Source organism: Dermacentor variabilis, chromosome 3 (genome assembly GCF_050947875.1).
Source record: "Dermacentor variabilis isolate Ectoservices chromosome 3, ASM5094787v1, whole genome shotgun sequence".
NCBI classification, from domain to species: domain Eukaryota; kingdom Metazoa; phylum Arthropoda; class Arachnida; order Ixodida; family Ixodidae; genus Dermacentor; species Dermacentor variabilis.
This window is the reverse complement of record NC_134570.1, coordinates 14,870,298-14,892,949: the sequence shown is the minus strand read 5'-3', so window position 1 is coordinate 14,892,949 and position 22,652 is coordinate 14,870,298. Positions and strand designations below refer to the sequence as shown.

General features: G+C 46.3%; 1 protein-coding gene across 5 annotated transcripts in view; it reads right to left on the bottom strand.

The window, feature by feature from the left end:
• Positions 1-22,652, bottom strand: part of LOC142575170 (uncharacterized) — a 161,196-nt gene that overhangs the window by 20,164 nt on the left and 118,380 nt on the right. For 3 of the 5 annotated variants that reach the window (XM_075684249.1, XM_075684250.1, XM_075684252.1), the window contains 4 exons: positions 22,164-22,196; positions 21,677-21,846; positions 20,806-20,841; positions 17,864-18,016 (listed from right to left, as the gene is read on the bottom strand). In XM_075684249.1, coding sequence (XP_075540364.1) covers positions 17,864-18,016; positions 20,806-20,841; positions 21,677-21,846; positions 22,164-22,196 — 392 coding nt within the window. The remainder of the gene's footprint in view (positions 1-17,863; positions 18,017-20,805; positions 20,842-21,676; positions 21,847-22,163; positions 22,197-22,652) is intronic. The other 2 variants (XM_075684251.1, XM_075684253.1) reach the window with 1 other exon arrangement.

The following is a 22,652-nucleotide window of genomic DNA, read 5'->3' as shown; positions in this document are numbered from 1 at the left end:
GCATCTTTGAAAATGGTTGCAGCAAATGTCGTCTGCTTTCTTTTCAACCGGTGATGATGATAGCGCATGGCAGCTGTGTGTAGTCAGTTAGAGGGGCCCTGAACCACCCCTCGGGCTTGGTGAAATAACATAGTCTGCAGGTAGCATACACTGCTGTGGACATCTCAGCCAACTCGAGGAGAGTGTGTTGGGAGGCTAGTTGGTAAGACATTCTTTTGTGAACTTAAACTGCATTAGGGACGAGACACAGAGGTAGAAGAAGACAAGACGAATGCATTCACCTTGTCTTCTTCTACCTCAGTGTCTCGTCCCTAGCCCAGTTTAGGTTAAAAAAAAATCTCAGCCAACTTTTGCTGTCGTACGCGGTGCGTGGAGCTCGCAAGCAGATCGCGAAGCCACCTTTTTCTCAAATGCTCTCTTTTCAACAGAAGGCCCTGTTCTCACTCTCTTCTAGACACACTATGTTGTTATCGGACGCACTAGTTCGTCATTCCCGTAGATGGCTGCTATTGGCCGATAGCTGACATCGAGCTGTGGTCGGCTACATGGCGTAGATATCACGGCCGCCATGGCGTGCCGCCACAAGTACACTGGCTAAGCGCACTGCGGCTCGCTGAGGACAACCATGTTTGGCTTATGTTTAGCGCGTCATAGGCACCAAAGGTGGAAGTCGCGGCGTCTACATTAACATCCAAAACGAAATTTGAACTGTGCACCATCGTGACATTTAGAAGGCGGAGTGTCGTGGGCACGCCTAACTGAGCCGTAGCCGTAGCCTTCGCAGTGCAAGGCATTGAAGAAGGAATGGGAGCAAAGAGGAGGCCGTGTTTGACTGCCAATAACTCCACTTCTGCTGAATGCACTGAAGTACTTTTTTGCAGCAAAGTATTTCTGAAATAGCCTGTTTTCACTTCAAATGCATTTCTCCACTTTGATGAACAGTGGTTCAGGGTTCCTTTAAGTGCCGTGCACTCTACCGGCATGCGCGTCCACAATCCAACACAATCCACAAGATTAAGGTTTTCGCTGTTTTGTGAAGTTTGCGAGTTGCATGTGGGTAGCTGAAGTTGGTATTGTCTTTTTTTGTATTATTTTGCCATTCGGGATCAGGAATTCAGCATTCAAATTAACGGTCAACGATAGCACAAGCGCAAACAATGGTTATGTGACTGGTGATGAGGCAGGAATCGGTGACGTCAGTGTTGACACCGATTCTGAATAGGTCAGGCCAGAGTCACTTTATTAGTTTACTAGCTCTAGTAAGTAAAGAAGTAATATTTTGCTTGAGCTTATGGTGGCTGGCATGAGAGCTCCGGTTGGCAGATACTTTATTTTTTATGTGTTACGTTCTACCGGCCAAAGGCCAGCAGCTACGCGATGAAATCCAGGCCGATTCGCAGAGCAAAAAGATGACGCTTTATTTCCAGCTCGGAAATATATATAGAAGAGAAAAGAGAGAAAGAAGGAGAGAGGGACCATTGACGCATGCGCGGAGAGGCGCACGTGGCGCCGAATAGGTTATCTGCAGCATTCCTTTCCCCTAGTAGCCGTAGCACTCCACTGGCTTTCTGGTTCCTGCGGAACGACAAAGGTCAGGAACAGGCCCTTTGGGGGGGTCTTGAGCCTCATTTTTCGGTGCCCCTAAGGTCGTCGGAGGTGATTCCTCGGGACTTGGCATTTCTATGCTTCCGTCTGCCTCTGATGAACGTTTCCGGATCTGGTCGACATGGCGTCGAACAACACTGTCCTCGGTAGCCACAGTGACTAAACGGGCACCACTTGTTGATTTTACTTTGCCTGGTGTCCACTTTTCTCCTATGCCGTAGTTGTGCACATAGACGGCATCTCCAGGGGCGAAGTACCAACTGGCGGAATCAGCCGCTGGATTCTTGGGCTTTTCGTGGCTCCTGGGAGGAAGACACATATCTAGTCTTGTACGCAAACGGTACCCAAGAAGAAGTTCAGACGGTGAAAACCCTGAAGCCTGTTGCGAATTTCGGTAGTTACAAAGAGTTCTAGCCAAAGCAGTTTCCAACTCCACACCAGGCATTCTCTTCAAGCCCTCCTTGATAGTTCTCACGGCCCGTTCGGCGAGACCATTGCTTTGAGGGTGATAAGGCGGGGTGCGAATATGCTCGATTTCATTTTTCTGCACAAATACAGCAAACTCTGAACCGGTAAAGGGCGTACCGTTATCCGTAACTATGGTGCGGGGCAACCCAAACCTGCTAAACAAGGTTCGCATGCAATCGGCAGTTGCATTAGCGGTTGCTCGAGATACTGGAATGGCTTCTATCCAATGGCTGTGTGCGTCGACGATTACCAACATCTTGCTTGCAATGGGCCCTGTGTAGTGGGCATGCAGTCGTGACCACCTCTCTCGTGAAATAGGCCAGCTAACGGGGTTCCGTGCAGGTGGCATGGGCAGAGCCTGCACGCAGCTTCGACAGTCTGAGACCATTCTACAAATGTCTCGATCTAGACCTTGCCACCAAAATCTAGCCCTCGCCCTTGTCTTCATGGTAGACGTCCCCTGATGAGACTCGTGTAGCATCTTCAACAGTTTCTCACGCGCCTCACTTGGTATCACCACACAATGGCCCCAGTATAACAGCCTGTTCTCTACAGACAACTCATGTTATCTTTTCCAGAATTCCGCCATTTCTTTGCTGTCATGTTATAAGACAGAGGGCCACCCTTCAGTCACGTACCTGCATATCGTTTGCAAAAAACCGTCAGCTGCTGTGAGTGCTTGAATCTCCTGGTGGGAAACCGCTGACTGGTCCCATTCGTCTATGCTAAGCACCATTTCCGACAGATCTTCGGTTTCCTCTAGTGGCTCCTGCAGCGATTGAGGCAAGCGGCTTAGAGCGTCAGAAATTAGCATCTATTTGCCAGGTTTACATATCAGCTTGTACTGGTATGCCCCGAGCAAAAGCGCCCAGCGCTGAATTCGGGCAGCAGCCATGACAGAAGTTTGACGATCCTGTCTGAGAAGGCCCAACAAGGGGCGGTGGTCCGTTACAAGCATGAACTCCCGTCCCAACAGGTAATCGCGGAATCGTGTCACGCCAAATACTAGGGCTAAAGCCTCGCGCTCTATTTGGGAGTATTTTCTCTCTGCTGAGGTGAGCGTTTGTGATCGGAAACCAATTGGCCTGTCTTCACCATTTATTCGATGGAAAAGGGCAGCACCGACACCGTAAGGTGACACGTCGCATTCCAACATCAACCCCAGCTGCGGATTAAAGTATGTTAGCACTGGGGCTGAACACAAAGCATCCTTGGCCTTCTGAAATGTCGCATCTTCTTTTTTGTGCCAAACCCATTTTGCACCTTTTTCAAGAAGGCTGTACAAGGGTGAAAGTATAGTGGAAAGATTTGGCAAAAACTTATTGTAAGATGTAGCCATTCCCACAAAGGATCGCAACTCAGCAACATTTCGCAGTGACGGGGCTAGCCTGATTGCATCCACGTGCTTCTCGAGTGGGTGTAGCCCTTCAGCATCGATACGATGGCCAAGATATGTCACTGATTGTTCACCAAACTTGCACTTGTCGGAATGAAGCTTGATACTGTTCTCGCGGAAACGCTGTAGCACAGCTTGCAGGTTTATATTTTCAGCATCGCTGCTCTCGGCTATCAGGACGTCGTCTAGATAAGCCTGGGTCCCTTTTAGTCCTTGCAGCACAGATTCAATTTTCTGTTGGAATATCGCTGGAGCTGATGCGATGCCAAACGGTAACCTGTTGTAGCAAAAGAGCCCCTTTTGTGTGTTTATCACTGCTAATTTCCGCAAGTCTTGATCTAGCTCGACCTGATTGTAAGCATCGCGAAGGTCTAAAATACTGAATTTTTTTCCTCCACACAGGTTTGCAAAAATATAGTCTATGACAGGCAAGGGGTACTGCTCAACATCGCACACAGGGTTTAGTGTAACCTTGAAGTCCCTGCAAATGCACACTGTTCCGTCCTTTTTCAAAACTGGCACGATGGGTGTTGCCCATTCGGAATGAGGGACTGGACATATTTATTATACCACCTGAGACTAATCTGTCAAACTCCTTAGACACTTTATCACGAAGTGCAAAAGAAATTTTCCTTGCCTTGAAGAACATGGGGTTTGCTCCGGCCTTGATGTGCAGTCCGGCTGTCGGGCCTTTCATGAGACCAGCGCCTTCAGTGAAAAGGTCGGAGTGTTGCTGGAGCAGCGTCGGCACGTCCTCCAAGGCTTGTTTTGGCACAGGAGCCGTCGAATACACGCTCAGCACCTGAATGCGTTCGTCTGTTAATTTTTTCAGCAGGTCCCGACCACATAGACTGGGGCCATTGCAGTCTAAAACTGTCAGACTGCACTGCACTGTTGTACCTTCATAAGAAACTGGCATTGTCTGTGCACCCAGAAGCGGCAACTTTCCGAGATAGCATGAAAGCTGCACTTCCGCCTTTTGTAGCTGCGGCCATCGGTGAGAGAGCAATTTGTAAATGCTCTTGGGAATGACACAAACAGGGGAACCAGTATCGATTTCCATCATTATTTCGATGCCATTCCACGCAAACAATTTCCTGATGGGCGGTATGAGAGAGCGCATGGTGGTCAAGGACCAGATTTGTGACATGCTGCTATCACTCTCTTCGCTTTCCGTCGCCTGAGCAGTTACTACTAGCATTTTGCTTGTTTCATTTGCCGCACACATTCTCGCTAAATGCCCTCGCCGTGCACACTTGTAACATTTGCGCTTGATTAGTCGACAAGCATTGGTCTTGTGGCCACGCTTACCGCAACATTTGCATTGTTGCACGCCTTGCGACTTCGCGCGCGATTCGTATTGACCAGAGAGCTTTAGCAATCTTGCTTGTTCTTGATCAGTAACAATACCTTGCGAATCACGTTCAGCGCTCTCTGCGGCAAGGGCAAGAGCCTCGGCTTCTTCAAGATTCAGATCTTTCTTCGCTAGCAGCTGCTTCTGCACATTCTTAGATCTGACGCCGCACGCAATACGGTCCCTTATCATTCTGTCCAGCATAGTTCCAAAATTGCAGTTGTGTGCCATCTGCCGTATTGCCACTATGAATGCATGTAGATTCCCCTTCTTGCTGGCAGCGATGGAAGAACTTGAAACTTTCAGAAATTTCATTCGGTACCGGGTCGTAGTAGCTGTTTAACGTCTGCACAACTTCTTTGTAGGTCAGGGCGTTAGGCTTTCGCGGGGCTACCTTTCCGTTCAAAATTTATATTGTCCTTGTTCCAAGCGCAGCTACCAGCAGGGCTCTTTGCTTAGCATCGTCCTTCACATCATTCGCTTCGAAATAGGCTTCAATCTTGACTAGGTACGCCTGCCACTTATCTTTTTCGTCTTCAAATTCTGGTAGCCCGTGTGCCATGGTCGGTGGTGGGCTCCTCCTTCTGCTTGGCTTCCTTGCTGCAGCAGAATCCTCGTCGCCGCTGTTACGTTCTACCGGCCAAAGGCCGGCAGCTACGCGATGAAATCAAGGCCGATTCGCAGTGCAAAAAGACGACGCTTTATTTCCAGCTCGGAAATATATATAGAAGAGAAAAGAGAGAAAGAAGGAAAGAGGGACCATCGACGCATGCGCGGAGAGGCGCATGTGGCTCCGAATAGGTTATCTGCAGCATTATGTTTTTCTGTTATCACCCAGAATGTTGTCTCAGAAATTTTTAGCGAATAATTTTTGCACCCCCCAAACAACTCCACACCAATTTCCAGCAAAAAATGTGTGAGCATTATGCAAGTAAACATGGTATGTTCTCAAAATAAACCTATAATTCTAAATGCATCTCTGGCAATTACTTAATGTGCCGATTCTATAAAGCACTTTTTAAAATTAATATTGTGGAAATATTTTCTCGAAAATAATTTGGGAGGTAAAGAGTTAACATGTTAATTATACACACATGCAAAATATTTTGTCCCATTTGTGCACATTTCGTAGACATGACTGAATTGTTTAGCTTCAAATGCTGTCACTCAAAGCTTAGCTCTTCTTTTGCCTCCATGCAATAGAAAAGAACCAAACAAGTGAAATCTGTCAGAGCACTTGTCATGAACTAAAGCGGTGGTAACCTAGTCCTGCTCAGCCACGTCTCACACACGAAACTAGCAACTGCATTGAAGGCCCTTCCAGGAAACATCAACTTGCATTAAAGGGGCCCTGAACCAACCCTCGGGCTTGGTGAAGAAACATAGTTCACGGATAGCATACGCTGCTGTGAACATCTCAGCCAAATTTTGCAGTTCTGTGCGGCGCATGGAGTTTGCAAGAAGAGTGCGAAGACACCTTTCCCTCTCTATCTTTTCAACAGAAGCCTGTTCGTCACTCTTTTCTGGACGCTTTATTTCGTGATACAGCACATTCTCATAAACGGCTGTTATTGGCTAATAGCTGATACCAGTCAAGAACTGTGTTTGGATCAGTGCGCTTCTTCCTGCTATTAATGTGTATATTTATCAATGCAGTTTAATAAAAAGGCTGAAGCTACAATTTCCTTTCAAATTTCGATAATAATTAGGTTAATAATTACTTCTGGAAGAAGCCAGTGATCGTCTGCACACACTGGGCTGCGGCTGCTCACATAGAAATTAAACTTTGGCCATACTGCTTATCAGTGTCGTAGCTGTCGGGTCTCGCTAATTTTGACTATCAATCAATCACGTCCAGGGCTAGTTCACCGTGCGGCTAATTATGTTCTCCACACAGAGACGCAAAGTACAGCTGCACATAATCACGGTTTCACTAATTTTGACTAGTTTTGAACACTCAACTAGCCTCGAACTCGCGAAACTTCGCAAAACTGTTAGCGTGCGCTCGCTCCTGGCCACTCTTGGTTAAACACCTTGGCAGACTTCGCTGCGTATTGAGCTATTGACAGCACTTCAAAAATGTGCAAGTTGGATGTGGCTGCCATCCATCAGTCAAGCTGGTGCAGGAGAAACCCTGTCCATACCACGTAGCCAGAGAGCAGCACATGAGTACGAGTGCACACTCAAGCCCTGTCACACATACAGCAAACGCTGCAGTTACATGTAGTGTAAATACCATGGCCGCTGCAGGGTGCTGCCACAAGTTCGCTTGTTGAGCGTGCTGCGGCTCGCTGAGGACAACCGCATTTGGCACGTCATAGGCGCCAAAATCGGAAATATTAGCATCTACATAAACACCCAAATCAAACTTGAACTACGCACCACGGTGACGTTCAGTAGGCGGATTATTGCGGGCACACCCCGCTCCGCCATAGCCCTCACAGTGCAAGTCATTGAAGAAGGAACGGAAGCACCACGACCGGGATGTTTGATTGCCAATAACTCCACTTATGCTAAATGCATTGGACTACTTTTTGCGGCAAAGTATTTCTAAAATAGTCTAATTGAACTTTAAAAGCATTTTTCGACTTCAATAAAAAGTGGTTCAGGGCCCCTTTAATATGCAGAAGATGATTTCATTTCATGGAAATGATGGCTGTGCTCTTTCGTACAGTATTACATACAGCACGAGGTGAAAACCTTCCCTTGAAAGTAAAAAAATCTTTTAAACCAAGCAAGTGTGCTGCATTGTGTGGCAACAGTGTGTGTGTACGTGTGTGTGTGTGTTTGTGTGTGCGCGCGCGCATGCATGTGTGCGTGTGTGGGGGTACACGCATGCACACAAACTGTAATGAAGAAGAAAAGCACAAGAACAAGGCCAGCCAGATTGTTAGTGCTTAGCACGAGCGTGAGCCGTTTGGGCAACCAGCTGTTCCTGCTCAGCGTCACCTGCCTTCTCGGTTATGAATAGACGCTACCATCTGAACTGCTCAGTACACCCCATTACAAGTGCAACAAACGAATTATGGGTAAAAAGAGGGTATAAAAACGTGTGTATAACAAGCCACTGGGAAAATGACCTCATTGTTTTTTTGGAGCGCTTTTAATAATTTCTTAGCGCCTTTGCTGAAACATCCGGCATACGCAGGTGGCCACACGAGAACCTTCTTCAAGAGAACATGCAAGTCGTACGGGTGCAAAAGCAGATGGAGTGACGGAAATAACCGGCTCAGAATCAACTGAAGGAAACTGATTTGGGACGGTAGTTTCGTGTTCTGTAGCAGCCACTGTCAGCAGCCCACGGCCAGTTCAGAGATATGCGACATCTCAGAGCGCAACATGAAGAATCTACCTGTACCAACACATGCGGAGCGGACTGCTTTTTCCGCATCTACACTTGAGTGCTACAGCTGTAACGGTATGACAGGAGCCTGAGTGGAGCCTTATTTTTCCTGCGGGGCGCAAATTGCCTCTTGTGTGGGCTATTCAGGATGCCTTCTTGGAGTGCCACACATGGTGAATTTTTCCGGGATGAACTGGGAAGCTTCTCTGGTGCGCCCCAAGACGGTTTCACTTCGAGTCCCTGCGGAGCGCACCGAGCTGCATGGCTTCCTTCTCACAGTATAGGCACGTTTCTTCTGGCGGGCACAGTGCGCGCATCGAAAAGCGTGAAAAAACCCGGAATATGTTCGGCAGCGCTTCGGTGTTCAGCGGATGATCAGAGCAGTCGGAGCTGCTCACAGGGATGATGAGGCGCGACACTATGGCGAGGTGATGCCAAACTGCATTCTCTCAGAAAGCAGAGCATAATCACTTACGACTCCGCGGTGGCGATGCGGGCAAGCGTGTATGGTATAGAAAGCAGTGCTGAGTGACTCAGTTTGTTTTATCCGCAGTGGGGATAAATGAGTTGAGGAGGCAGCGCGAGTTCACCAGGCGCCCCTCAGTGTCTGATGAGGCCCTCTCTTCCATGACAGCCTTCTCTGATCGCTCCCCCTTGCTCACACTAATCCAAGCTTTCGTGTGGGAGGAAGTTGCACGTCAGCTTTCTCTACTACCCTTCGCTGAGCTACCCCAACAGCAGCTGCTGCCGCAACAGCCTCCTACACAGCTCGCCCCTACACTCTGGCGGGTTATTGAACAAGTTGCTGAGGCTCTACCAATGCAGCATCAGCAGTACCCTGTCGCCACGCCACTTACTTATGCATCCGTCACTGCGCAGCCTCCTCGTCAACCACTCGTTGCGCTACATCCTCGACCGCTACCACCCGTTCATCCTCCCGTTCATCGACCTGCTCCTGCCTTTGCTTATCCTTGGCACACGCAAGACAACAGGCCCATATGTTATGCCTGCGGTATTCCCGGCCATGTTGCACGACTCTGCCGCCGCCGCATGCTGCACTCTGATGGGTTTGTGCAGTCGCCTCCCTACGCCAACGTGCAGCCTTTCCATGACACTTATTTTAGTCGCAGTCGAACAGGCCACCAGCCGAGCGCCCGGTCCTTACACGTCGTTCACCTTCCTCGCGTCGCCGCTCGTTGTCCCCCATGCGTCGGCGCCCTTCACCCACGCAAGAGGAAAACTAAACGCTGCAGTTCAGGAGGCAGGAACTGCGTCGCCATCGATCTGTACAAGTCCTCTATTCCCGCCTTCGAACATTGTCAACCTTACTGTTGACGGCGTCCCTACCATTGCGCTAATTGATACTGGAGCAGCTGTGTCTGTCCTATACGAACTCCTCTCTTACGCTTTACGAAAAGTTACGACGCCACTTTCTGGGTTTTCTCTTCGCACAGCAAGTGCCCAGCCAATTCAGCCTTCAGCAGCATGCACAGCTAGAGTTGTTATTCAGGGCGTTCTTTATATTGTAGAGTTTGTGGTTCTGCAGTCCTGTTCTCACGACGCGATACTTGGGTGGGACTTTCTTTCGTGAAATAACGCCGTCATCAATTGTGCACATGATGAAGTCGAATTACGGTATTGCCTCTGTGTAACGTGCCCCTCGTCAGCACCACTTCTCTTCCCGCTAAGCTAGTTCTTCGAGAAGGCATCGCCATACCGCCGTACTCGTCTGCCGTTGTTCCCGTCTTCTGTGGCGCTGTCTCTGAAAGCTCTGTCCTCTTCACTCCTTCGGAACTCTTCATAACCCGCAAAGATGTTTCCCTCCCTTTCGCCACGCTTGACATTTCAGCCGGTTTCAGTGCCATCGTTGTCTGCAATCCGCTTCCTACAGCCCTGATGGCTCTTTGCGGCGAAGCACTTGGCCACGTTCAGCCTCTTGATGACATGTTTATAACCGACATGCCTGATGCTTCGTATGCAGAGCTCACTGACTTCTGTGCACTTTCCACTTCTGCTCCGCCATCACCTGACTTATTCACACCTTTCATTGCAGATGACCTTACTTCCGAGCAGCGCTCCCAGCTTTTTCACCTGCTTGCCAAGTTCCGCTCTTCTTTTGATGTCGCTCAGCCTACTCTGGGTCGCACGTCAAACGTCAGCCACCACATCTACACTAGCTCCAACGCGCTATTGCGGCAGCGCCCGTACCGCGTATCCGCCAAGGAGCGTCAGGTGATCAGTGAGCACATGGACGACATGCTTCAGCGCGGCGTCACTCGACTTTCCAATAGCCCGTGGGCATCACCGGTGGTTCTTGTCACAAAAAAGATGGTTCCATTTGGTTCTGCGTCGATTATTGCCGCCTTAATAAGACAACACGAAAAGACGTCTACCCTCTACCACGCATTGACGACGCTCTGGACAGCTTGCAAGGTGCTGAATTCTTCTCTTCGTTGGATTTATGCTCGGGCTACTGGCAGGTCCCAATGTCAGCAGTTGATCACCCTAAAACTGCATTCATTACTCCAGATGGTTTATACGAATTTAATGTGATGCCATTTGGCCTATGCAATGCGCCTGCTACGTTTGAACGAATGATGGATAATATCTTGCGCGGCCTAAAATGGAGCACGTGTTTGTACCACCTCGACGACACTGTTGTGTTCGCCCCTGATTTCAGCATGCATCTTCTTCGCCTTAGGCAAGTGTTGACGTCCTTGACCAATGCAGGCCTGCAACTGAACCTGAAAAAGTGCCAGTTCGCCGCCCGCAAGCTCATGATTCTAGGTCACATCTTATCACAAGACGGCATTTGCCCCGACCCATCAAAACTTCGCGCTGTGGCAGAATTTCCGAAACCTAAGACACTCAAAGAACTCCGCGCCTTCATAGGCCTCTGTTCTTACTTCAGACGCTTTGTTCGCAATTTTGCCTCGATTATATCACCTCTGACACAACTCTTAAGTGGCGCCAATGACCTATCCTCCTGGTCTCCTGCATGCGACACCGCGTTCGTGACCTTACGCCGTCTCCTGACGTCTGCACCTATACTGCGACACTACGACCCCACCGCTCCAACTGAAGTGCATACCGATGCCAGTGGTATTGGCCTTGGCACTGTCCTTGCGCAGCGCAAGCCTGGCTTCTCCGAGTATGTTGTTGCTTACGCCAGTCGTACGCTGACCAAAGCAGAATGCAATAACAGCGTCACAGAAAAAGAATGCCTGGCCATTGTTTGGGCACTCTGGAAGTTTCGTCCTTATTTATGCGGCAGGCCTTTTAATGTGGTTACTGACCATCCCACCCTTTGTCGGTTATCCTCTTTAAAAGACCCGTCTGGATGCATAGCCCGCTGGGCTCTGCGCATTCAAGAATACGACATACACGTCACATACCGCTCAGGTCGCAAGCACACTGACGCTGATGCTCTGTCCCGCTCTCCGCTGCCAGCCGACATGGCCTCCCTCTCCACCATTAAGGCAGTATCCTCGGTTGACATCGACACCTCTGCATCAGAACAGGGCAAGGACCCTTGCGTGGCCTCTTTTTTGGATCTCCTTCCTGGCTCGCCTGCATCTCCCATCTCCCGCTCCCTGCGTTGCCAGGCTGTCCATTTTGCTGTCCGGGATAACCTCTTGTATTGACGCAACTACCAGCCCAATGGTCGCAAGTAGCTCCTGGTTATCCCTAGGAACTTGCGTTCCGACCTGTGCGTGTCTTTCCATACTGAACCACAATGTGCACACGCAGGCGTTTTGAAGATGTATGAGTGCCTGCTGCAACGTTACTACTGGTGAGGAATGTTTACTTTTGTCCAAAAGTTTGTCCGCTCGTGCCCACAATGCCAACGCCACAAATCTTTGCCTCATCCGGCCCACGGTTTATTACAGCCGCTTCCGTGCCCTGCTCGTGCCTTCGACCGTGTGGGAATTGACCTGTACGGGCCGCTACCGCTAACACTAGCTGGAAAACGATGGATTATTGTCGCAGTTGATCACCTTACACGCTATGCTGAAACCGCTGCTTTACATGCAGCGACCACCAATGACGTCGCATCCTTTATGCTCCATTGTTTCATTCTTATTCATGGCCCACCTCGGGAGCTGCCAAGTGATAGAGGCCGTGTGTTTCTGTCGCAGGTGGTTGAAGCTCTGCTTGCTCAATGCCGCATAGTTCACCGACCACGGCGTACCATCCTCAAACTAACGGGCTTATGGAGCGTTTCAATCGCACCCTTGGTAATATGCTCGCCATGTACGTTCCATCGGAGCATACAAACTGGGACATCAGCCTCCCATTTGTCACGTACGCATATAATAATAATCATCATCATCATCAGCCTAGTTGCGCCCACTGCAGGGCAAAGGCCTCTCCCATACTTCTCCAACTACCCCGGTCATGTACTAATTGTGGCCATGTTGTCCCTGCAAACGTCTTAATGTCATCCGCCCACCTAACTGTCTGCCGCCCCCTGCTACGCTTCCCTTCCCTTGGAATCCAGTCCGTAACCCTTAATGACCATCGGTTATCTTCCCTCCTCATTACATGTCCGGCCCATGCCCATTTCTTTTTCTTGATTTCCACTAAGATGTCATTTACCCGCGTTTGTTCCCTCACCCAATCTGCTCTTTTCTTATCCCTTAACGTTACACCCATCATTCTTCTTTCCATAGCTCGTTGCATCGTCCTCAATTTCAGCAGAACCCTTACGCATATAATACGGCTACCCAAAGTACTACAGGATTTTCTCCATACTTTCTTCTCTACAGTTGCGATCCTTCTGATACCATCGATACGGTTTTGCCTAATACACCAGACACGTCAGAGTGTGCTCCCGTTTCAGCCGTCGCCCGATACGCCGAGGAATGCCGTCAATTAGCCCGAAAGTTCACCTCCGCCGACCAACAACGACAAAAAGCCAATTGTGATGGCGACGCTACGAATCCGAACTTCGCTCCCGGCATACTTGTCTTGTTGTCCGTGCCTTCTACTACGCCTGGACTTTCGACAGAACTTCTTTCGCAGTATGATGGACCATACCGCATCGTCGAACGCACCTGTCTGGTCAACTATGTCATAGGGCCGCTTACACCGACATCCAACAAGCGCCGCCTAGACGGGATGTTGTTCACGTTCGCCGCCTAAAACAATTCTATGACCCGCTCGTCTCCACGTCGTAAATCTCCAGGATGGCTCCGCTTTTGCACAGGGGGTAATTGTAATGAAGAAGAAGAGCACAAGAACAAGGCCAGCCATATCGTCTGTTCCATGCCTGCAGTGCAACCAGTGGGCCAGCTGGATCGCCAGTGCTTAGTATGAGTGTGAGCCGTTCGGGCAACCAGCTGTTCCTGCTCAGCGTCACCTGCCTTCTCGGTTACGAACAGACGCTACTGTCTGAACTGTTCAGTACACCCTATTACAAAACACATACTATGGTCTTCAGTATTACAGGTGTGCAACTATCCAACCACTAGCACCAAGAACAGATCATAAACGAAGTGTACACTTGGCCACAAATGTTTATGGGACATGAGTGCCACTATACATGTGAATTTGTGCTCTGTTAAGGTATGGCACTTCTAATTCAATTAATCACTATGTAGGTCACAAAAACTACTACGGGCCGAATATTTGAATTCGAAGTTGCATGCCCAGGCTTCACGAGAATAGCATTTTTAGCAAATCCCATGTCTTGTAAACCTTTGAGAACAAATGTATAGGGCCCTACAAGGCAAATGACCCACATCAGGAACACATTAATTATGCTATGGTTATATGCTCATGTTTCTCGTACCAAAATTAATAAAATCCACATACGGTAAGACAACATTTATTTTATTTATTTTATATATCGGAAATCAAAACTTTCCCTTAGCATCCTTATAGAGTTTCAATGTTTTTAACTCTCTTTGGATGAACTTATCAATATGGTGCCAAACGTTTTTGCATTTTTATAAAGCTTCACATTAAACTAGCCAGAACAACTGTTGCCAACTATGCCGTGCAAGTGGGCTGGCATTATGAGAAGAGCTATTCCCCAAGTTGTGTTTTCAGCTGTGTGAATGGTGCAGAGGATGGTGACTCTAGGGCGCTACAACAAAGCACATTATGCCAGTGGAACTCCCAACAAGTGTAGGATGCAGTGAGCATGAACATCTTTCAGAATTTTATATCTTGCAAATTACAAGCCCATAAACATATATGTTGTTACCTGTAGCCAAAGTGTTCCTTGTATCTTAAATGAGTTCAATGTTCAGTCATGTATGCTGTAGTCGTGCATGGTGTAGGACCAAGATAGGTGATAAGTCAAAAACATGGGACTTACTATCAAGTTACAGTGGATACCTTCACATGTTTGCCTCTCTAGAAATTGAGAAGTTCATTCTGTTGCACATTCAGCAATGTCAAGCTCCCCAAAAGTGAAAGTGCCACCTCACAAAGGAGGCTATTCACTGCCATTTTCAGAAGCTTTCGATGCCGCTGCATGAGCCTTGCACGATCAAGAGGCTAACTGCCTGGAGGCCCCACTACCTTTCAACGCGGAACGAGTTCAGCATGCACGGCAGCTTTGTCGTTTAAGACTGGGTGCTTCGTTGCTCTGTGCAGAATGTAGAGAGTTGGGTGAAACAGAGGACTTCATATAGTCCTGCTGGTACTATGCTGTGGAAAGAATCATATTATTGTATTTGCATGATTCTAATGCGCACCTTTTTTTTAATGAAAAGTGTGTTCATATTTGCATGCGCTTTACAATCGTAACTATTTGTACGCAAAATCAAGACAAAACTGGTACTTATTAAAATAAAAAAGCTCATTGCAAGGTAGCTAGCCACATTGGCATCTAACAGACATGATTGTTTTACACCTTGGTTTGCAGTTACCATTTTCCAGTTTGCTGTACACCTGGCTGGCGTAGTGCTTCTGCTCAACCGCCTTTTGAGGAGGTAGTCCAGTGGCAGGACGAAAAAAAAAAAAAGGATGTTTTCATTACGAGGCATCCTCAAGCGTAAGGTGATTTTTCTGGCAGAAGAACATGGTTACCCGGCAGGGTCACGTGTGTTGGGCGTTCCTGACATGCGTGCGCCACTGGCGGTGACAAAAGAATTTCTAATGCATTAGATGTAACTGAAGATGACTCTCTGTGGTCAGCAGACAGCGAAAAGGAAGTGTCATCAGACTTCAACAGCAACTAGCCCCTAAGATACAGATGTGTGAGGGTCTGTGTGCCTTTGCACGTCCAATAAGATCGTCTCAACATGGCAAGCATCAACTCGGGTTTCGTTACTTGATGTGCACGCTAGAATCAGCACCAAATTATTTTTTACAGCAATGCTGTATATGGCTAGGGTTCCATGCATTTTAGTTCCCCGCGAACAAAAACTATCATCACCAATGGCTCGTACCCCCATAGACACTAATACCGCTGTAAGCAGCAAAAATGGCTCAGAGTTCCGTAAGGCAGAGGCTACAAGCACTCAGCCAAGTGAAGCGAACAGCGCTTACATTCGCTCTAATCATGCATACAACATACAGAACAGCATGCCGAAAACTGTCACGATCAATGGCTCATACCCTCCTGAGCAAACAAAAAATGCAATGGCTCTTAGCCCCGTAGGGTTCGTGGCTACTCACTTTGCATGGGTTAGTTGCGATGACACTACCCCTGTGATCGTTGTCAGTGGATGAGTCAGGACCGAAAAGGGAGTGGTTTACGTGTTTCACGTGTTGCAGACATATCACGTGTTGTTTTACGTGTTGCAGACATATCGCTTGTGATGCCGCACCGACCCAGCCCAACCAACCACCCAGCAGCATACATGCATCGATTTGACATTATCAAAAAATGTGTTTGCAGTTGCGAGTCAAATAATGACTACCAATCAAGACAAGGCATTTGACCGCGTGTCACACACTAAACTTCTTGCAAAACTAGGACTAACTTTGGGAATCGGCCCCATCCTTGATTGGATTAACAACTATCTTAGTAATCGCACACAATTTGTTGAAATTAACAACGAGAGGTCCGCAACAACTAACGTTACATCAGGAGTACCCCAAGGAAGTGTCTTAGCCCCAGTATTATTCTTAATCTTTATTAATGACTTACCAGCATATGCTTCACAGAATATCAAACTTTTTGCAGATGACTGCGTTCTTTTCCAGGAAATTAACTGCCTTGATGACCATAGAACTTTAAATAACGCCATAACAGCAGTTTCCCAGTGGTGCAAGGACTGGCAGATGGATATCAATCTAAAAAAGTCCGTTCTATTATCTATAACCAGAAAAAAACATACATCAGCCTTCCAGTACACCCTTAACAACATTCCTCTTGCATCTGTTCATGAGCATAAGTACCTTGGTATGACACTAACATCTGACTTCAGGTGGGATTCTCACGTTAACAATATCACATCAACCGCAATAAGACAGCTATTCTTCATTAACAGACGCCTTAAACTAGCACCATCTGAAACAAAGTTACTCGCATATAAAACACTTATAAGACCGGTTCTAGAGTACGCCAACACCGTTTGATTCCCGTTTACTAACAAGCTGATTAAAAAACTTGAAGGGGTACAGCGAAAAGCGCTGAGATACATATATAACAAACACTCCATCACAGACTCACCAACAGCATTACTGAAACGGGCAGAACTTCTAACCATGCATAACAGAGCCAAGCTTGCTAGACTAAAAATCATGTATCAGTTAATACACAATCAACTTAAACTGCCTATTATGAAATACATATCAACGTCCTCGAATAGATTAACTCGTCATAAACACACACACACATTAAGCGAATTTTCATTCCGCACTGATATTTTCAAATACTCATTTTTTCCAAGGGCGACACGCGAATGGAATAATCTTAACACAAGTATCACTGACAGCTCATCCTTAGATACGTTTGGTACCCTGATTGCAGGTCAACTATACGCATTGCAGCAATAATTCTTCACATTATTTACGTAGTTTCTTGCTGCCTTGTTATTTTAACGGTGTTTGTGCTTGACTATAATTACGGCAGTGATGCAATATATTTCTTTTCTTGTTGACATTATTGTAACCTTGATTGTTGCGTGACTGTTATTACCTCAATACTGACCCTGTAACTGGTTTCTGTAACTGCAATTATCGTTGTCATAACCTCTCTGTTCTATTTATTCTCTTGTATAATCACGTAATCAAATTGTTATATGCCCAAGTTTTTTATTGTATAAGATTTAGTAAGTAACACCTTATACCATGTTCCTATGTATGACATACAGCCCTTCCTGTTACAATCCCTGATGGGATTCACAGTATCAATAAATGAATGAAATGAAATGAATGAATAAATGAGCTTGTACCTTTGTTCAATATTCTGTGTCACCTGTGTGTTGCATGCTAAAAAGCTTCGCTGGTCATCCACCTTCACAGAGTGGAATGGCTCATGATTTTCGGGATATTTTGGCTGTAAAATAACTGCACGTTACAATTGGGGGTGGGGTAGAATTGTGCAAATACGGTACCTCATTCCATGTGGAGAAGAGCCTGAAGAGGTAAACCAGAGGACGTGTTACTTTCAATAAGATTTCGATTGTGAGTGCGCTTTTCAATCCCATTGTGGTCCTGTGTTTATTTATGACATTTGCCACGTGCTAGGCAAGACAGGTGATGTATGTGTCGCACCCCTGCACTGTGCACGCACCGTCTGCTGCTGCTGCTGAAGCAGAGCCTTCTGCCGAGCCCTTTCCCGTGCCCTGCGCAGTCGTGCCTTCTCCTGGTCCTGCAGCATCTTGGCCAGCTCCCTGTCTTGGGCCTCCATAGCGATCTGGCGATCATTGGCACTTGCACCCCGTCTCTGGACAAAGAGTGACCATGGAAATACTCAGGGACAAAGATTTGGCACAGGCCAAGAGGCTGCCTTACTCTAGGGTGTAAAAAAGGAAATCAACACACTTGTGCCTAGTCAAATAGCCCGCATCAGTAAAATACAAGATGACAATTACTGAACAAATCTAGAGTTAAAGATGATAAAAAATGTTTAGCTTAGTATGCAACACAGTACAACATGGGAACAGCATCAATGTCCCAACTCAGTAGCATATTATTCATGTTATAGCCAGGAGCACATTAGCAGTATGCAACTTTGGTGGTGATGCTGAAGAAAAGAATTCACATTTTCACATCAATGGAGCAGTGGTGCCAGCTGTCACTACTGTGGTGAAACACAGTGCATGCCATGTTTCACTTCAAACGCTGTTCCTTTTCATTCAAATACAGTTCTGGTTCTGCATTGCCACAGAAAGTGCAGAGTCAAAATTTATGCTAGGTGAAACAGGCAAGCACTGAGCCTGTGCATGATATTACACAAATTGCATTATGAAATTCCACCTGTGTGTGAAATCTGAATGCAAAAAGCTAGCGTTACAGCTCACGGAGCCATTTTCCGTACAGACTCGTGTAAGGGCTGCGCTTTTTTGTCAGATTTTTTACGAGGTGCCGCCCTTACATGGGACCGAACCTCTTCGTCTAATTTTTTCCCGACTACGAGTACGAATCTGCCGTAATCGTCCATGCCCGCCTACCAATACAAAAGCGAATATTATCCTTTATCCTTTATATATCCTTTATATTATTATCCTTTATTGTCCTTTATATATTTAATATTATCCTAGCTAACATAGAAAAGTTCACCGCCAATTATGATACTCCCTAATGCAAATTTTGAGCGCAGCTCTATACGTGTTTTCATTTTTTTATATATTGGCTGCGGGCAATCTGTCTCGTCTGGCAAGTTGCAAACGAAGTGAATTGTGACTCGACTGCCTCGCTAATCGGGAGATCACGAGAGGCAGCACATGGGTGATGTGTGGGACAGCCAACGCACGGACGACAGCCATCGCAGACAGAGCTCCACCCACACAGCACTTCGTTTCCATACATACAACGCGTGCTACTCTGGCGCCATCTTGTAGCCATCGTCGCTGAAAAACCCATCTTGTGCGGCACTACGCTTTTCTGCTCACACTTTCATCATACTCTCCACCTACCGCCTCATGGTTCCACTGCCACCCTCCTCCTTGCGCTCTCTTCACTATCAGCGTCTTTCATCTGCCACTGCGCACCTTGTTCGCTTACATCTTTTGCTGAGCTCGTTCGCCCAGTTACGAAGGGCAATGCCGACGGCAGGAATGGGTGCCTAAGAGCAGCGCTCTAAAAATGGTGCCAGCGCAGCCACCAACTTGTGCACACTCTGTATCCCCAGGTGTACCATTGCATCAGAGAGCAACACATAGCTTGCGCCATATAGTAGCAGCACACGGAAGCATGCAGCGCATGAAAATTCGCCGATGCACAAGCGCAGCGTCGGAGCACCGAATGCGATTGCTTCTCCAATGGAAATATTATTTCTCCAAATTTTGAGCTGTTAAGTTGGAGCTGTGGCTCTTACATGAGTGTAGCTCTTATATGAGTCTATACCGTATGCCCAACCTCCATTTTTAAGAAACATTTAGTAGAACAAGGTAAATACATATCTGCACATAAGCAAAGCATTACAAGTTAGGAGAAAAGCACATGAAAACCTGTGAAAAAACATATATTACACTTGGGTTCAGAATATATATGTACCACAGCATGTAAAGCAGTAAACAAATTTGCCATGAAGATAACTTACCACTGATGAACTAGGTATCTGTAGGAATATGAATATTCTGTACACGTGCAATTATAATTTTTTTTACAAAATACAATTGATAATTTTTAGGCCATTAGGACATTTATGCACTTGACTTTCATTAATTCAACTCTGATGGGATTGACGAAACTGATCAAATTATCTGGCGGGTCAAATAAAACAAGATCCAGAAGAAATGTCAAAACACACCACTGATTCATTCGGCAATATTTCCCTAGCACGCCCCTCAATGAAGCAAGAAAAATTCCTGAATCAAGGAAGAAAAATTACCTATTGTCTAATCTGTGTTGCATAATGGCAGCCAGTGCCCTAAAGTTAGCTTCGCCACAATACAGTTGTGTTAAGCGGTAAAGCATACAAATGCCGCAAATGCACTTTTAGTTTCGTGCCCGATTTGCATAGCGCAGGCAATCTGCGACGCAACTTTAATCGAAAACAAAAGCTGTGCGTTAGAATCGAGCAAATACCGTAAATCAAGCATTGTCATCAACAGTTACTGCTAGGAAATCTTCCTAGGGCAGGCGAAAGATAGGCATTTTCAATAGGAAATTGTGTGTTTTCAATGCGTTCACTGTCCCCTAATCTCTGGCGAACATGCCGCAACTAAAGGACTCACTATTAGGGTCGACATATGGGTCAGGTGCATGAATGCTGACTGAAGGACAATTTCAGGATCGAATTAACAAAAGTTTGGGCCCACAGAAATACATGGGCGCCAGCTGGGACCTTCGGTGAGGATCGAATTAAGCAAAGTATCAAATTAAACGGAGTAAAATTTACTGATAGCTACTGCACTAGATCAAAATACCAGCAGCAAAAATTCCAATGCTATGTTTGACACTTGCCTTCACTACAAATATTTGAGCGATGCAGAAATGCCAACCTGCTCTTTCTGTGAACTGTTCTACAGTGTAGTGTTAATGTTGGCAAAAGTGAAAATTATTGCTTACCTTTGTTTCCTGTTCCTGAAGAAGCCTTGCTAGCTCCTGCAAGTCATCAGGAAGAAAATACTGGCATTGAACTGCCCTGGAAGGATGTGCAGTGTAATCCATGAAATTGCAAGGAAAACAAGTCCTGTGTTTTCTTTTTGTTGTTGTTGTTGCCTGAGTTATCTACAAGAACAACCCAAGAATATGGTTATAAGAATAAATGTTATTGAAAAGTCATGTTGAGCAAGTGATTTTTGCAATAAAGGCATGGGGTGGTGTGAAATGGTCAGGAATGCCACAAGTGAGGACCAACAAAGGTGACACCTGTCACTGACAGAACCTCTTGTGCATAGTATCGCTTTTACTGATGGTGTAACCCTCTCTACTAGTATCCCTGAGAATACAGACTGCCTTCACAAGTTGGGGGAAAAAAAAGAAGAAAAAAAAACGACGGTTTTGTCTAAAGGGCAAGGCATTCACAGCAATAGCAATAGCAATGTGCTTCGAACTCCTCAGACAGTGTTGGCATGACATAGCTCCTGTTAGAGTTCTTCCACCATGTTTTGCAGCACAGCAAATATGTGCCTACCTGGCAATTTACTTGTTCTTACTTTTGAGAATGCATTTTGGCCCCATGACACAAGTGCAAATGCCACACACTACCACAATGTGGGTTGCAGGGCGACTTAGGCTTTGCTTTAAATCCCTAAAGAATCCATGTTTGCTGTATGTCAGCATTCATTACTTCAGTAGGCCACTTAGCCTACAATCTTATATCTAGGAGCTCTTTACTTAACCCCTGCTTTTTGTAATGCATGAACAGCAATAAGGGTAAATAAATTTATAAATATAGCAAAGGAAATGCCACAGAAGCATCATCTATGACGCGTACTGCATCCTGTTCTTCTTGGAACTTCCTGAGGTCCTCCCCACTGAGTCCTGGGGGTGGCTGTAGGCAGAAGTCCGAGAAGTCCTCATCCCTGCTTTCACTGTCATCAAAGAAGGCACCAGAACTGTCCTCGCCAATTGAAAGCCTCTTCAGGACTGAAGGTAGTGCATCATCTGCAGAGAGATTGAAGAAAACATGGGTGGAACAATACTGCACTGAAAAGCAAATAGCAAAATTTCATTGATGCCAACATTTCACAGAGGCTGACTTGTGCAAGATGGTTGTACTAGTACATGCAAGACTTGGTAGGTCAGCGTACACTACCGTAAAAATATAGACATGTTAAAATAAAAGCGACCAGCAAGAGTATCTGTGGTTATTAATTAGGTGAAGTGGCTCTACAATACACAGTCTTGCACCCAGATATTAGGAAATGCAAGAAAATAACCAGTCATAGAGAGACAAAAAGAAAAAACAGGAAAATACTTGCATGCCCATAAAAGTGTCTTCAGTGAGAAAATGTCTGCAGACAATGAGCCAAATGTGATTGCGACTTAGCAAAACAATGAGTATTGTATCGTATTTGCTTGCTCCATAGTTTCGACAATGCTTGAAACTGAGCATAGTTGGTAAGGTTCCTCATTATTGTGCAAGAGAATAGAGACAGTGACATGAATACTATGAAGAAACAAGACTGAACGAGTGAAGTGCAACCTAAAGAATAGTGTTTATTGAAATGGCAAGCAATGGCACCTGTTAGTTATCTGCTGTATTCAATAGGTCTAGGTTTTATTTTCCAGAAATACAGGATAACTGATTGTTCAATACTGCATAAAGGCAAAATTCTGGCTTTCTGAGAGTATTTTGTTCAAAACAAGGCTTCCTACATTTTTTTAGTGGCTACTTAGATGCAACATTACTGTTAATATTTGGGCAACATCTGATATGACAATCAGGGCCATGTGTTATTGGCATAGTA